Source organism: Ambystoma mexicanum, chromosome 12, assembly GCF_040938575.1.
Source record: "Ambystoma mexicanum isolate Mex_15411 chromosome 12, UKY_AmexF1_1, whole genome shotgun sequence".
NCBI classification, from domain to species: Eukaryota; Metazoa; Chordata; class Amphibia; order Caudata; family Ambystomatidae; genus Ambystoma; species Ambystoma mexicanum.
In genome coordinates this window covers 1,253,142,112-1,253,157,899 of record NC_090936.1, presented here as the reverse complement: position 1 = coordinate 1,253,157,899, position 15,788 = coordinate 1,253,142,112, and the positions used below count along the sequence as shown (strand labels likewise).

Here is a 15,788-nt window from a genome sequence, read left to right as displayed (position 1 = left end):
GCTGAATAAAGATGAGATGGATGCAAGATACGACCCAGGAGTTAATGAACCAGTGTATTCCTGCCTACAGGCCGTTCGCTGCGGATCGACGCTGTACCAGCCCCCGGGGATGGATGCTCCTGCCTGGCCCGAAACACCGATCCGATGGCGTCGCAGCTCAACGTGATGACCTGGAATGTGAGGGGGATGGGCTCGTATCTCAGACGGAATCGCATACAATCCTACCTCTGGAGAAAAAGTCTCGATTGCAATGTTACAAGAGACCCACCTCACAGAAGACGCCATTTCCAAATTAGCTGATCGCTGGGATGGGACCGTGAGAGGTTCCCCTTACTCCAAATATGCGAGGGGAGTGCTCATATGGATAAACCCAAATGTGCCCTTCCAGCTACAGGGGTGCGAGTCTGACAAGGAAGGAAGATACGTAATAATATGGGGCTCCATTGAGCAAACTCTGATCTGCTTAGTTAACTCATACTTTCCACAACATGGAATACCGTCACACCTCAGAGCAATGAGCGCAAATCTAGCACACCACCGTAGCAGCACCTTTATATGGGGTGGGGACTTCAATTGTGTCACGGATGTAACTATGGATAGATCAATTCCACCTCCCCAACCAAGTAACCCCGCAACATGCGGCCTGATGGAAACACTTGAGCAACTCAACTTGGTGGACATCTGGAGGGAACAACACCCAGCTGAAAGGATCTATTCCCATTACTCAGCCCCACACAAAGTCCACACAAGAATCGATTATTTGTTGGGAGAAATGTCGAAAGCTGGCGGCACTCGCAGGAAATTAAGGACAACACTTGAGGCACAAGAATTAGAGATCTCCCGCCTAGAGTCCACCCCCAACATCTCTACAGAGGTCGAACGGAAGCTGAAGGAAGCCTGAGAGAAATGTCAATCATCTTGGGACAGATTGGAGAAATTCGACTTTGCAACATGCACTGCCAGATCCCACAAAGAGTCTGACAAACCAGGCAGATTGCTGGCCTGGCTGTGCAAGCGAGAACACCCCAAGCACCTCCCAACGGAGATACTGGACGAAGAAGGGATATCACACAAGACACAATTAGGGATCAACGAAACATTCGCCAAATTCTACCCCGAATTGTACGCCCATGATGCCCAAATACCCAAGGATGAAATAATAGAAACACTGGAAGGGATAGGCCTCCCCAAAATAACCACCGAACAGAGAGACGAACTGGAGATGGAGATCACTGCCGAAGATGTGAAGGGGGCAATCAGGACGCTTTCCACCAGCAAGGCCCCCGGAAGCGACGGCCTTCCGCCTGAGTTCTATAAAACATATGAATCTATTCTCACCCCAATCCTGCATGAAGTCTACCAGGAGGCCTACACAAACGGGGTCTTGCCCAACACCATGAAAGAGACAATAATCATACCCATGCTCAAGCCACACAGACCACCTACTGATTGTGACTCCTATCGCCCTCTGGCCATGCTGAATTACGACAGCAAGATCCTCACTTCTATACTGGCCAGCAGACTTGCTAGAGTGGTAGGATCCATAATCCACAAAGACCAGAATGGGTTTGTTCCAGGACGCAATACCACAGCCAATCTGAGAAGGCTTCAACACATTATGGCCGGAATTTACGAGAGTGAAGAAGACCTGGCAGTATTGTCACTCGACGCCATCAAGGCCTTCGACTCCATCTACTGGGAGTGGCTTGTAGAGGTTCTGAGGAAATTTGGTTTTGGCGAGGGCTTCATCAGATGGATCACAGTACTCTACAACTCTCCAATGGCTCGAGTAAAGACAGGCAGACAATATCGAGATCCTGGGAAATACAGAGGGGCACAAGACAGGGGTGCCCTCTCTCGCCCATGTTGTATATACTGGGCCTGGAACCAATCGCCATATACTTTAGGCAACAATTTTTCGATGCTGGCATCAAGGTGGCCAATGTCTAGAACATAATATCACTATATGCTGATGATGTCCTTTTATACTTGAAAGATCCCAAGACCAATGCACTGACCGCACTAGAGGTACTTGATAACTACGCAAAATACTCTGGGATACAATTCAGCAGACATAAATCCTCCGCATTCCTCCTGGCCGGTCTGAGAGGCATAGCAGTGACTGATCTCCCAGCTATAGGGATAAGTGGCAACATGACAAGTTCCGGTACCTAGGTATTAACGTGAGCCGCACTCCGATGCTCACACATGAGCACAACACTGAAGTTGCAATAACCACTCTTCGCCGATCAATAAAATTCTGGTCCAAACTCCCACTGGCAATGGTAGGAAGAGCAGCGATTGTCAAGATGATGGTTCTTCCCCGATTTCTGTATTTTTTTGTGAACATTAGCCACTACGTTAAACCGCCCTTTTTCCGGAAGCTTGAGGCAATCCTCAAGGACTTTTTGTGGGGACTTAATAGGCACAAACTAACATTGGCTACTCTGTCCCTGCCACATAAAGAGGGAGGAATAAAACTTGCGGATCTTCAGTTATACTATCTAGCGGCCCAACTCAGCCACACGACGAAGTGGCTCTCAGATGAACCTTCGGCTGAACTGGGGCTCCTGCTACAATCTTCTACCAAGATAACCCCCAAGGAAACTCTATGGAACCCTTTCCGACAATCCCAGGAAGTCCCCCAGATCGTTGGACTTGGCACGCAGATATGGGCCAGGACCTGCTACATCAGGCAGGTGAAATATCCGTACTTTCCAGACAATCCCATTCTGGTTGATGTGTGCAAAACAGAGGCAGACCTACCCACAGCAAGGAGATGGGAAGAAGCCGGCATATACTCATGGGGAGATGTGTTCGAAGAAGGGGAATTCAGAGACTTTGAGTCACTACAGGCCAACGAAGGGCTATCAAGTGGTCAGTTTCTCTGGTATCACCGGCTCAAGCAGACCGCCAAGAAGCAGTGGAGCAGTTGGCCAGAGGAACCCACCCCAGACCCACTGCTACAAGAAATGTACAACCTTGCGGACGGCTGGAGACCAATCTCCAGCCTCTACAACAGGCTTAATGACAAACCTAACCCCAAAGGAGCGGCACTGAAGGCGAGATGGGAAGCAGATCTTGAAATCACGCTCACAGACAAGGAATGGGAAAGAGTATTAATATTCCCCAAGAAAGTGTCGAGAAACTCCAGATTCGGACAGATTCAGCTAAACGTCCTTTATCGGACATATATGACCCCCCATAGGGTGGCTTCCTTTAATAAAAAGGCCTCTCCAGCATGCCCATGGTGTGGGAACGACAAAGCCGATTTGATCCATATGTTCTGGACCTGCACTAAAGTGATGGCACTGTGGTCCAAAGCCAAACAGACCTGCACAGACGCCGGAATGGGAAGGTATGAATGGACACCTGGGGAATGCTTATTAGGGACATACCCCAGAGCAAGCAAACTCAAACGTGTTGTAAAGCTGATGGACATTTCATGTATTCTAGTAAAAAGAACCATAGCAATGGCTTGGAAGACGCCAGCAGGCCCCAGACATGAACGCTGGTTGAGGGAAATGGAGAGATGGACAGCGGCCGAAACCAGGGCCTGGCAGGAAGGAGCCAACTCTGGTGGAGATGCGGCGAGTGGCACTTTGGACTCCTGGAAGGCCCTCCTGAGCGACATGCGCTTCAGTGCAGACCACAAACTCCCTTGATGACCCACAGCACTTTGCCGTAACTGGTCCGCTACACCACTGTAGGGACAGCGATCTCTGTATGTGACCCCCCCTGCTTCCCGAGACACCTGAACTTTGCTCCACCCCATCCAGTCAAGTGTTATGCACTGTATCATATGAAGACTGTAGTTGTTTGTTTATCTGTTTCCATTATTATGTTTGTATTGGTATGTCTTTAACACTAAAAACCAATAAAATATGATTGATTTAGAGACTGAAAGATCCAGAGTTTCACAGGCTGACTGCCATCTTGTTTGGGCTCCAAAGCACCTTGACCTGTAATATTTTTACTATTAAAATATCTGCATGATGGCCAGCAACGTAGAGACCAGCAATGATGCTGTTTTCAAAATGGCTCGACCTTAGTACTGTTTAGATTCTGACATTCCAAATAGGTACTAGTTTCAATGGTGCCTGAATCTGGTTGGCAAATGTTTGTGAGATTTTACATACTAAGCAGCCAAGCCTAGGTCTGTGATGATGCCACCTGCCTACTGAGCAGCCAGGCATAGGTCTGTGATGATGCCACCTGCCTATTGAGCAGCCAAGCATAGGTCCGTAATGATGCCACCTGCCTACTGAGCGGCCAAGCATAGGTCCGTGATGCCACCTGCATACTGGGCAGCCAAGCCTAGGTCAGTGATGATGCCGCCTGCACACTGGGCAGCAAAGAATAGGTCCATGATGCCACCTGCCTACTGAGCAGCCAAGCATAGGCCCTTGATGATGCCACCTGCATACTGAGCAGCCAAGCATAGGCCCTTGATGATGCCACCTGCATACTGAGCAGCCAAGCATAGGCCCTTGATGATGCCACCTGCCTACTGAGCAGCCAAGCATAGGCCCGTGATGATACCACCTGCCTACTGAGCAGCCAAGCATAGGTCTGTGATGCCACCTGCAAACTGAGCAGCCAAGCATAGGGCAGTGGGATGCCACCTGCATAATGAGCAGCCAAGCATAGGTCAGTGATGATGCCACCTTCACACTGAGCAGCCAAGCATAGGTCAGTGATGATGCCACCTGCATATTGAGCAGCCAAGCATAGGCCCGTGATGATACCACCTGCCTACTGAGCAGCCAAGCATAGGTCTGTGATGCCACCTGCAAACTGAGCAGCCAAGCATAGGGCAGTGGGATGCCACCTGCATAATGAGCAGCCAAGCATAGGTCAGTGATGATGCCACCTTCACACTGAGCAGCCAAGCATAGGTCAGTGATGATGCCACCTGCATATTGAGCAGCCAAGCATAGGTCAGTGAAGATGCCACCTGCACACTGAGCAGCCAAGCATAGGTCTGTGATGCCATCTGCCTACTGAGCAGCCAAGCATAGGTCTGTGATGATGCCAGCTGCCTACTGAGCAGCCAAGCATAGGTCTGTGATGATGCCACCTGCCTACTGAGCAGCCAAGCATTGGTGTGTGATGATGCCAGCTGCCTACTGAGCAGCCAAGCATAGGTCTGTGATGATGCCACCTGCCTACTGAGCAGCCAAGCATAGGTCCGTGATGATGCCACCTGCCTACTGAGCAGCCAAGCATTGGTGTGTGATGATGCCAGCTGCCTACTGAGCAGCCAAGCATAGGTCCGTGAAGATGCCACCTGCCTACTGAGCAGCCAAGCATAGGTCAGTGAAGATGCCACCTGCCTACTGATGCACACTATAGACCAGTGGTATTGGTTGAAGAAAAGCTGTTCATTTACTCTAAATCTAGAATGTGCTTTATTTGTGTGAAATAACAATAACATATTTCTTATTTCTAGAACATGACATTTCCATGGCAAAGTACAGCCGGTTGCCAAAAAGAAGAGAAAATGAAAAGGTGAAAAATTCCTGCATTGACATTTCTTCCTCGTTTTTTTGATGTAGTTATGCCGCATTCTAAATGTACACATTTAATTTCTAATGGATTATTTCATTACGAGGAATTTAACTTCTATCTTTTATCACTGCACAGATTTCCGTAAGTATCCCAAACCATCCTGAAATGTTTTGCAAGTTCTTCTTCAAATGAACAGTCTTAATCCCAATAATACAAGTGTATAAGCCTTTGCTGCTATGTGCCTGCACCCCCCCCCCGTACTTTGGGAATGGAAGCAGGAGCCTTTGCATGGCTCGCGGAGTGCCGGCCTGGCGCCCACCTTCTTGGCTCTACTCTCCACCCCCTTTTGTCTGCCTGGAGGGGGAAAGTTGCCTTCACGGTGTGGCTTCATATTTTCCCCCTATTTTGTTGCTATTTTGTGATGGTCTGGCAGTGGCCGCCTTTGGCACATACTGGCCACCGCTTTCCCCATGCACTTCCTGTGACTCTCCCTCCACGGTGGTTCACATACACGTGCTCGGCGTAGGGTGCCATGAGCCCAACCGCTGGTGGGACACTTGGCAGTTTGTAAGAAGTTTGCGCTTGGGGCTTTGAAGAACCACGGTTTCTCTGGGACAATCAAGACCCCGCAGTGTGTGTGTTGTGTGTATGTATATGTTTTTGTGTGTATATATATTTCTGAGGCTTGTGGAATCTGCTTAGATCACATGCTGTGCATAGGCCGATATTTAGTGGAAGCTGCGGAGTATTAGTTTGTTTTTCGAAACTCGAAAATTGGGCGTCGACACAGGGCGTGCCAGTAATACTATCCCTAGTGTGACGTCCACTGTACCCATGATCCCTCACGCGTCTAGGACCCTCAGATTGTTTTTTTCCGCCATGCTGGTCGGAATCACTGAGCAGAGTTCCCTGACTTAGTCAGATTTTGCTAATATTGTTATATATTTCCCCGTTTATTCCACCTCTACGTCGAGTCTCCGAACATCGACATTCGACGCCGGATCGGAGAAAATTCAACCGTCGGACTACAGCGACAGATTTGGGCCTCGGAAGGCCTCTGGCCTCGGCCCGGGCCTCGGAAGACCTCTGGACTCTGTTTAATATAGGTACATTACTTATATTCCTACACTCCTAGCCCGCTGCCATAGGGTGCGTATGGAGGGTACCCCCTTTCAATTTTACCCCAAGTGCAACCGCAAGTATCCTTGGGTTGACAGACACGCCACGTGTAACCTCTGCTTGCCGAGGGACCACCCGAGGCGAATTGCAGAGCGTGCAGTCGGTTTAAACCAAAGACCCTTAAGGACCGTTCGACAAAGCGTTGGGCCCACCACGCCAGGCGACAAGAGGCCATGGCCGCGGAGGGTGCCTTCAGCGATGGCAGCAACGCCGTACTTTCGGACGGCGAGGGCAATGTGGCGTCGATGGACAGCCAAGTGCAAGTCCCAGACATCGGAAGGTTGTCCGGCAGGGCAGCTATGGGGAAGACCCCTGGCGACACGAGCGCTACCCACACCACTTCCAGCAAACAGAAGTCCAACCGAGACTTGACGCGCACGTCGAGTTCTCGGCAAGAGGCATGTAGCGAACGGTCCACCGAGTTGGTGTCCTCTGGGCGTTCGAGATCGCCTCATGACACCAAGCAACCCTCCACTGTTGCTAAAAGTGCCTCGCTCCCCTTAGTGACTGAGGTTTGGTCGTCGCAGGACGACACCGATCTCTACCCCCAAGCCGCACTCCAGGAGTTGGCGTCTGCAGGCAGCGGCAAGGCTGCTACCGATTCCCTTACACTCTCCAGAGACAGGGACTCTACCCCCGAATTTCGCCAGGCATCGAAAAGCTCTGATAGGGCCCAAAAGTCGGGGAAGCACTCTTCCACCCACAGGGAGGGAGGGAAAACAACGAAGTAAGCAGTCCCAGCCTACTTCCTCTCCAAAACTACATTCTACTCCACCTAAACAGACGGACATGTCTCAGACCCCTATCCTTAAGGCCCCTGTTCAGGCCAGTAGGTCTAGCCAGGATAAAACGGAGAAAGCACTCCAGGAAAGTTATTCCCAGTTCAAAGGAATGGTCCAGTGAGGACATAGACAGAGTAATGTCAAGGATGTCATCATTGGCAGATTTCTATGCCAAGAACCCGGAACACTTTCTCTCTTATACACCAGAAGGGTCAACTCCCTCAGGCTCAAAGGATCCAATACCCCAAGTAGAAAATCCCGGGGTGAAGCACCAACTCTAGCTTCAAACCCCTTCTATATACAACCCTATTCTCAATACCAGGAAGATCCATCCTTTGTTGAGGATCCAGACGTGGGCATGTTCGAAGAACAAACTGGGACAGGCTATTATGGGGATGATTAGGACCAAGAGGAGGAGGAGGAGGAGGAGGGGGAGGAGGAGGAGGAAGAGGACGACCCAGATACATACAGGGTAGATTCCCCAGTAGAGAAAGAGCCCCCGGTTACCGACTCCCCGGTCAACAACCAGCCTCTCCTGAATGAGGTCCTGTCCAGAGCGGCACAGCACTTCCACATTGACACCCAAGGTGCTCAGGAAGAGAGGGACTTTGCAGAGGAACTGGTGGGAGAGAGGAGACCTGTTGCTCAGGCCATCCCTATCCTTAGGTCAATACAAAGGAGGATAGACCCTTCCCTGGTTAACCCCAATCTCACTAGGGCAGAATTGAAAAGCTTTTCAGGGCAGCCCAATCTGACCCACTATACATAAGGGGACATCTCAAACCGGACTCCTTGGTTGTTACAAACACCCGTAAGAGGGCGGGAACACCCTTGTCAACGTCCGAAGCTCCCCCCGACAAGGAGAGCAAGAAGATTTATGGCTTGGGCAGGAAGGTAGCCTCCACTTCCGCCTACCAGGCAAGGATTGCCAACTCCACCACCCTGCTGGCTAGTTACAACTGCCATCAATGGGAGGAAGTCGCGGCTCTCATAGACTCCGCCCCAGAACCCTTAAAAAGCCAATTGGCACAAGTTTCGGCAGAGGGGAGAGCCGTATCAGGTTGCATTTTAAAATCAACATTTGATGCCGCGGATAACGCCGGCAGATTAATTGCTGAAAGCACGGTCATCAAGAGGCATGCTTGGCTATGGCAGTCTGGTTTCAAGGCCGAGACCCAAGCATCATTGATAGATAAGCCGGTGGAGCCGGATCTATTGTTTGGAAAGGCGGTCGAGGACGCACTAAAGAATGCCAAGGACGAGTACGAGACACTCAAGTCCCTAGGGCAACAAACCCCCTAACCAGAGAGGGAATGGCAATTTTCGTCGGCCTCGCAGACAAAACTCACAAAGAGGCTCTAACTATTCCCAAGGCCAGGGTACTACATGGAACACTAACCAGCAGTCTACCCCCAATTATGGCAGGGGTAACAAAAGAGGTCGTGGTAGGGGTAGAGGCAGTCCCAATAAAGGAGGGGGCACGCCTCCACCAAAACAGTAACGCTCCGTTCAGGGTCCCTTCTCGCGCATCCCCAGTAGGGGAACGCATTTCCATCTTCACCCAAGCTTGGGAAGGGATCACATCAGACAGATGGGTGCTGTCCACAGTGTCCACAGGATACTGCATAGAACTCCTAGAGCGTCCCCGAAACCACCCTCCACGACAAAGAATACACTCCTTAGACCACCAGAAGATCCTACTCGAAGAGATCGAAATTCTTCTCGCAAAGGACGCGATAGAACTCGTCCCGGGACACCAGGTAAACAAGGGTATTTATTCAACTTACTTCCTTGTGCCAAAAAAGGATTTAACAATGCGCCCAGTATTGGATTTACGGCCTGCAAACAAGTATGTCAAGCCCCAAAAATTTCGCATGACTACCCTCCAAGAGGTAATTCCCCTCCTAAAAAAGGGGGATTACATGGCAACATTGGATATGAAAGATGCCTATTTTCATATTTCCATGTTCCCAGCGCACAGAAAATATCTGCGCTTCAAGGTAGACAGTCAGCACTACCAGTTCAAGGTACTGCCCTTCGGGATAGCCTCGGCTCCAAGGGTATTCACCAAGGTACTGGCGGTGGCGGCGGCACACCTACGCAGGGAGGCAATCCCAGTGTACCCTTATCTGGACGACTGGCTCATCACGGGGTAGACCCCAGTAATTTGCAGGACAAACATTCAAAGAACTATCGACCTCCTCTTTGAATTGGGCTTCTCCATAAACGAGAAAAAATCAAGTCTGGTGCCCAGCACCTCCAAGCAGCAGTTCCTAGGAGCTGTTCTAAATACTCAAGAGGGAATATACTACTGCAAATTCCGCAATATCAAACCGGTCGCCAGATAACAGTTTGCAAAGCAATGCGTTTGCTGGGCATGATGGCGTCATGTATTTACCTGGTCCCCCATGCTGCCTGCGCATGCGTCCCATGCAAGAATGGTTGGCGAAACGGTGGTCTCAGGCAAGTGGTCAGTGGGACGATTTAGTGGTTGTTTCGCCAACACTTGTACAAAGCCTCCATTGGTGGACGAGAGACAATCTATCCAAGGGGAAACCCTTTTACGATCCTGAGATACAGGCGGTAGTCACGACGGACGCATGCCTGACAGGATGAGGAGCTCACCATCTCCACCACACAGCTCAGGGTCTCTGGTCTCACAAAGTGGCCAAGAATCACATCAACCTGCTAGAGCTTCTGGCAGTTTTCAGAGCACTTCAAGCGTTCAAGCCCCACCTATTGAACCTGTTGGTACAAATCCGGACGAACAACACGACAGCCATGTTCTACCTCAACAAGCAAGGAGGGACTCGTTCGCCAAATCTGTCCAGACTTGCCCAGAAAATTTGGATATGGGCACTCAGACGGAACATCTTTCTGTCATCTCAACATGTTCCAAGGGATCGCAATTCTCTAGCGGACGCTTTGAGCAGAGATCCCCTTCCGGAGGAACACGAATGGTGTCTACGCAGAGTTATCGTAGAAGATCTCTTCTCTCAGTGGGGTTTCCCCACTATAGACCTATTTGCCACAAGCGAAAACAAACCGTGCCCAGGATCCGCATCCAGGTTTCCCCAATCAGACTCCCTGGGGAACGCCCTGTGGATGAACTGGTCAGGGATGCTTGCGTACGCTTCTCCACCAACTCCTCATCAGGAAGGTGGTGAACAAGATGAACAGAGAGTCAATGACGCTCGTCCTAGTTGCTCCCATGTGGGCGAGACAACCGTGGTTTCCACACCTACGCAGACTCTCGGTGTGCGATCCCATCAAACTCCCGGGCTGGTACAACCTTTTGTCCCAGCACCAAGGTCAGAAGTGCATCCTCAACCCAACTCCATGAACCTAGCAACATGGCTCCTGAGGTCATAGAGTTTGGACATCTCAATTTACCACAGAGGTGTATGGACATCCTAAAAGAGTCTAGGAAACCGAACACGAGGCATTGCTGCTTCGACAAATGGAAGAGATTTGTTATCTGGTGCCAGTATAAACAAATCAACCCAGTTGATTGCACTCCTTCCACAATCATGACATACATGCTCTACCTGCTGGATGCAGGGTTGGTTTTCAACTCACTAAAGGTACACCTGGCAGCACTGTCAGCGTACACCACCTCACATAGCAAGGTGTCGTGGTGGAAGGTACCCGTGGTTAAAGCCTTCATGGAGGGAGTAAAGAGACTTCATCCTCCTATATCTAACCCACCACCAGGATGGGACCTGAACGTGGTGCTATCTAAACTCATGGGCCCCCCATTCGAGCCCATGCATAAGACAAGTCTCAAACACCTGACCTATAAGACTGCCTTCTTCGTAGCCATTACATCCATAAGAATGGAAATTCAGGCTCTGTCAGTGCAGGATCCTTTCTTTAGTATTCATAAGGATAAGCTGGTTTTACGGACACACCCTAGGTTCTCACCTAAGTTTTATTTCCAAATTCCATGTAAACCAGTCCATCGAGCTTCCGGCTTTCTTCCAAAACCCACAAAGCTCGGCTGAGGTTAAACTACACACCCTAGATGTGCGTAGGGCGGTCCTTTACTACATAAACAAGACCAGACCGCTTAGGAAAACAGATCAACTGTTTGTCTCCGTAGCCACAGGCAAAGAGGGAGATCGCGTCTCTAAGGGTGCCATCTCCAAGTGGATTGTCAACTGTATCCAGTTGTGTTACTCTCTTTCTGACAAAACTTTGCCTTTTACGCCCAGAGCCCACTCGACAAGAGGCATTGGGGCCACTCTGGCTTTCATTGCAAATGTTCCCCTTGACACCATTTGCAAAGCAGCTACTTGGAGCTCTATTCACACTTTTACTCAGCACTACTGCATTGACACCCATTCCAAAACAGATACTCAAGTGGGACAAGCGGTTCTAAGACATTTATTTGCTCATGACCCTTCTCAAATCCCACCTCCTTCTAACACTGCTCGCTAATCTAAGCAGATTCCACAAGCCTCAGAAGGGATACATTACTCACCGTAATCGTATTTCTGATGCTTGTATCTGCTTAGATTCACATGTGACCCACCCTTCCTCCCCTCTGAGAGAAGGCGCATGGATGCTTGTAGTCTTATCTTATCTATCATCTATCTGCTTGGATCATCTGTACTCACGCTACTCCTCATGCTACCTCATGTCAGAAAAAATACAATCTGAGGGTCCTAGACGCGTGAGGGATCATGGGTACAGTGGACGTCACACTAGGGATAGTATTACTGGCACGCCCTGTGTCGACGCCCAATTTTCGAGTTTCGAAAAACAAGCTGTAATACTCTGCAGCTTCCACTAGATGTCGGCCTATGCACAGCATGTGAATCTAAGCAGATGCAAGCATCAGAAATACGATTACGGTGAGTAATGTATCATATATATATTCACTAAAAAAAACGTTGTTAAGGGGACTTTATGGTTCAAAGTAAAACCGAAAAATCCCATAATTCGCCAGTTATGGTAAGCTAAGCAACCATAACTTGCGCCACCACCGTGCACTGCTAAGACTAACACCCAGGACATCAAAGATGACATCACAAATGTCCTGGGTGGTAGTGTTAGCAGTGCACAGTGGTGCAGGCAGTTATGGTTGCTTAGCCTACCATAACTGTCAAATTTCAGTTTTTTTTTTTTTTGATTTTACTTTGAACCATAATGTCACGTTCATAAAGATTTTTTAGTGAATTTCACAGGTTTTTAGTTGTGCAACTTAACCATAACGTCCCTCTAACAAAGTTTTTTTTTTTTTAGTGAATATCCCACAGTAGCAGGACAAAATGGTGGCTGCTGGACACGCAGAGACAATCAGGTTTGCCTTGTGATTCCTTGCCATTGGAGGCCCCAACACCCCTATCAGACAGCCACCTCAGTGGCAAGGGAAAACAATGCCCCCAGTGTGTAGTGGTACTCTGTGCAGTGGTTGTGGTGCATGGTGTACCCACAGAGCTCGGTATTTGTTTATCATGACCCTTGGAGGACACAGTCACCCCCTTCCATGGTTCCGGGCAGGCTTGTGCGGTCTGGATTATAGCAGTGGTTCCATGGGCCTTCTGAATCCCCAGAAGATGCCCGGTCTACTGAAGCCCTTCACGGGGGAGCTTTCACCTCCGTGGACCCTAGCGTTTGTTGGGAGTCTGTAGATGAGCCCCCAACACCCACAGACTGGGACACACACGTCTGCTCTGCTCGGGCTCCCCGGTCGCACTACTGCGGCCAGGAACACCCCCTTTATTTATAATGCACGCGGCGGCGTGCAACGTCACGCTGCCGCATGCGCTCCCCTTAAGCGGATAGCACCACACTCCTCCTTTTTAATGAGAACAAACAAATGTGCATCAACAGTTCCAACGAAAAACCAACAACACATCAAACAGTGCAACTAATCGTCACACAGTGCAATTAACCAAAAACATCCTGCAGCACCCCTTTATTCACAGCTGCCCTGGATCTCCTTGACAACTACCCACGGCATCAGGACCGCACAGGAGACTTGTCCTAGGACGCAGTCATGAGGCGGACGGGTTTCCCTCGCCCAGTCCTCTGGGGGTACCTCCCTCCGGCACAGGTGATCCTTCTGGCGGCAATCCCCAGGCTGGGGATTGGGATGGGGGGCCGGTACCTCCATTCTCTTCGAGGACTTCCATGCTTTCTTGTTCCTGAAGTGGATCAGTTCTAGTGTCCCCCTAGTCTCTTAAAGAAGCTCACATTCCTGGTGCCTGGCGATCTCATGTGCCAGGCCGTCGCCATGGACCCCTTGACGGCCACCATGTCCAGCGGTTCCGGTTCATACGGGAGTGATAGCTTCCCATGGGGGTGCCTATTTCATATGAGCAACTCATCCCCTGGTTCTAGGCATTGCGGGCAGAGCCCTCTCCTCGCATTCTCCTGCTCCACCCACAGCCTCCGATCGAGATCCACCTGCTGGTCGTCGATCACTCCAAGCTCCTTCTCGCCCACCTCGGGCAGCAGCCCTCGAGGACACCGTTTGAAGAGAGCCTCAGCCAGGGCCACCCCCGTCGATGCGTGGGGAGTGGTAAGGTAGACTCTCAGGAACTGAAATAGCGCTCTTTGCAGACAGCGCCCTTGGCCCTGCGCTATCCGGAATGTCTTATTCAGAGTTCTCATCAGCCTTTCCACCTCACCGTTGGCTCTGTGCCAGAGCGGGGTGATCTTCCGGTGTTGAACCCCATACCCGTCTATCAGTTCTGAGTACCCCTCACTCTGAAAAGGCGCCCCATTGTCCAAGCACAGGGTATGAAGAAAACCATGAGAGGCAAATACTTTCTCGAGGGTTACGACCACATGCTCAAAAGCAACGAGTCCACAAACTCCACCTCCGGGTAGCGTGAGTATTCGTCCACTACCACCAGGAAATGTGTACCCAGTGTGGTGGACCCGAAGGCCGCATGCACCACCTCCCACGGTCGCGTCCCTCCAGGCATGGTCTCAATAGCCGGCTCCCGTTGTATCGGGGATGCCGCCTGACACCAGACGCAGGCGGACACATATTCATCGACCCTCCGTTCCAGCTCCGGGAACCACACCTTGAGGCGTGGTCTTCAGGATTTGAAAACACTAGTCGTGGGCTGTTGCCGCCACCAGGTCCTCGAGGGGCATGGCATTCGGGGAGTCCGCTTCCACCACCATCCGCACATGGTCATCAGCCTCCTCAGCACAAGTGTCCGATGAATCATTGCTGCTATCCCCGGGATGACGGGACAGGTAGTCCGCTGCATTGTTGGCACCGGGTCTGTATACTAAGGAGACACCATACTCCAGGAGTGCGAGCATCCACCGCTCAATTCTCGCCGGTGGCTTGGACGAGGACCCTGCCAAAATGGGAAGCAGGGGCTTGTGGTCCATTATGACCGTTACAGGCCGGCCCAGGATGTACAGTCTGAAATGCCTGCACCCCACAATACAGCGTGAGCCTCCCGTTCAATCCGGGAGTAGCGTTATTCGGTGTCAGACAGCACCTTGCTGGCATACGCTACCGGGCGAACGCTCTCATCCAGGCCAATTTGCGTCAGTACAGCCCCCAGTCCAAATGGGCTTGCATCCACAATGATCTCCGACCGGAGTGTTGGGTCGAAGAAAGCCATAGATATCCTCAAATGCCACCTGCTCGAGAGGGCCCCAGTGCCATGCTGTTTATTTGTGAGGGCCCTCAAGGGTTCTGATCTGGATGCCAAGTTCTGGATGAACCGACCACAGTACGTCGCCATACCAAGAAAACTCCTCACTTTCGATACATTTTCAGGTGGTCGGGCCTCTTTGATGTCTTACTTTCCTTGGATCTGGTGACACACCCCCCACTTTAAACACGAATCCAAAGAATTCTATCGTCGGACGCAGAAACTCACACTTTTCCTTGTGGAACGTCAGGCCCAATGACTGCAGTCTCTCAAGGGTCCTGGCCAGCTTGCGTAAGTGGTCCACCTCCGTCTTGGCGAACACCAGGATGTCGTCACTGATGTTTAGGACTCCATTCAGGTCAGCTAGGGCGCACCTGATGATGTTTTGAAACACCTCAGCTGCTGATGCCTTAGACATTGCCGACATTATTACCGTCAATGATCTCGACTTCATAGCTATTACAGAGACCTGGCTCCACCCAGCATCTGGCCCCTCTCTATCACTTGCTATACCCAATGACTATACCATCTACCGTGCAGACAGACAAACAGCTAAAGGTGGTGGAGTAGCCGTTATTGCAAAAAGTTCCATCAACATTAGACACATACAAAACCAATCACTGACATCAGCGGAATTACTCACCCTCAAACTATCCACAACGCACACAAGCACTATCACCATCCA

General features: G+C 50.6%; 1 protein-coding gene across 2 annotated transcripts in view; it reads left to right on the top strand.

Moving 5' to 3' along the window:
* The window catches only part of APPL2 (adaptor protein, phosphotyrosine interacting with PH domain and leucine zipper 2), a 697,737-nt gene that overhangs the window by 327,541 nt on the left and 354,408 nt on the right, over window positions 1-15,788 (top strand). For both annotated transcript variants that reach the window (XM_069629945.1, XM_069629944.1), the window contains exon 7: window positions 5,453-5,511. In XM_069629945.1, the coding sequence (XP_069486046.1) occupies window positions 5,453-5,511 (59 nt within the window). The remainder of the gene's footprint in view (window positions 1-5,452; window positions 5,512-15,788) is intronic.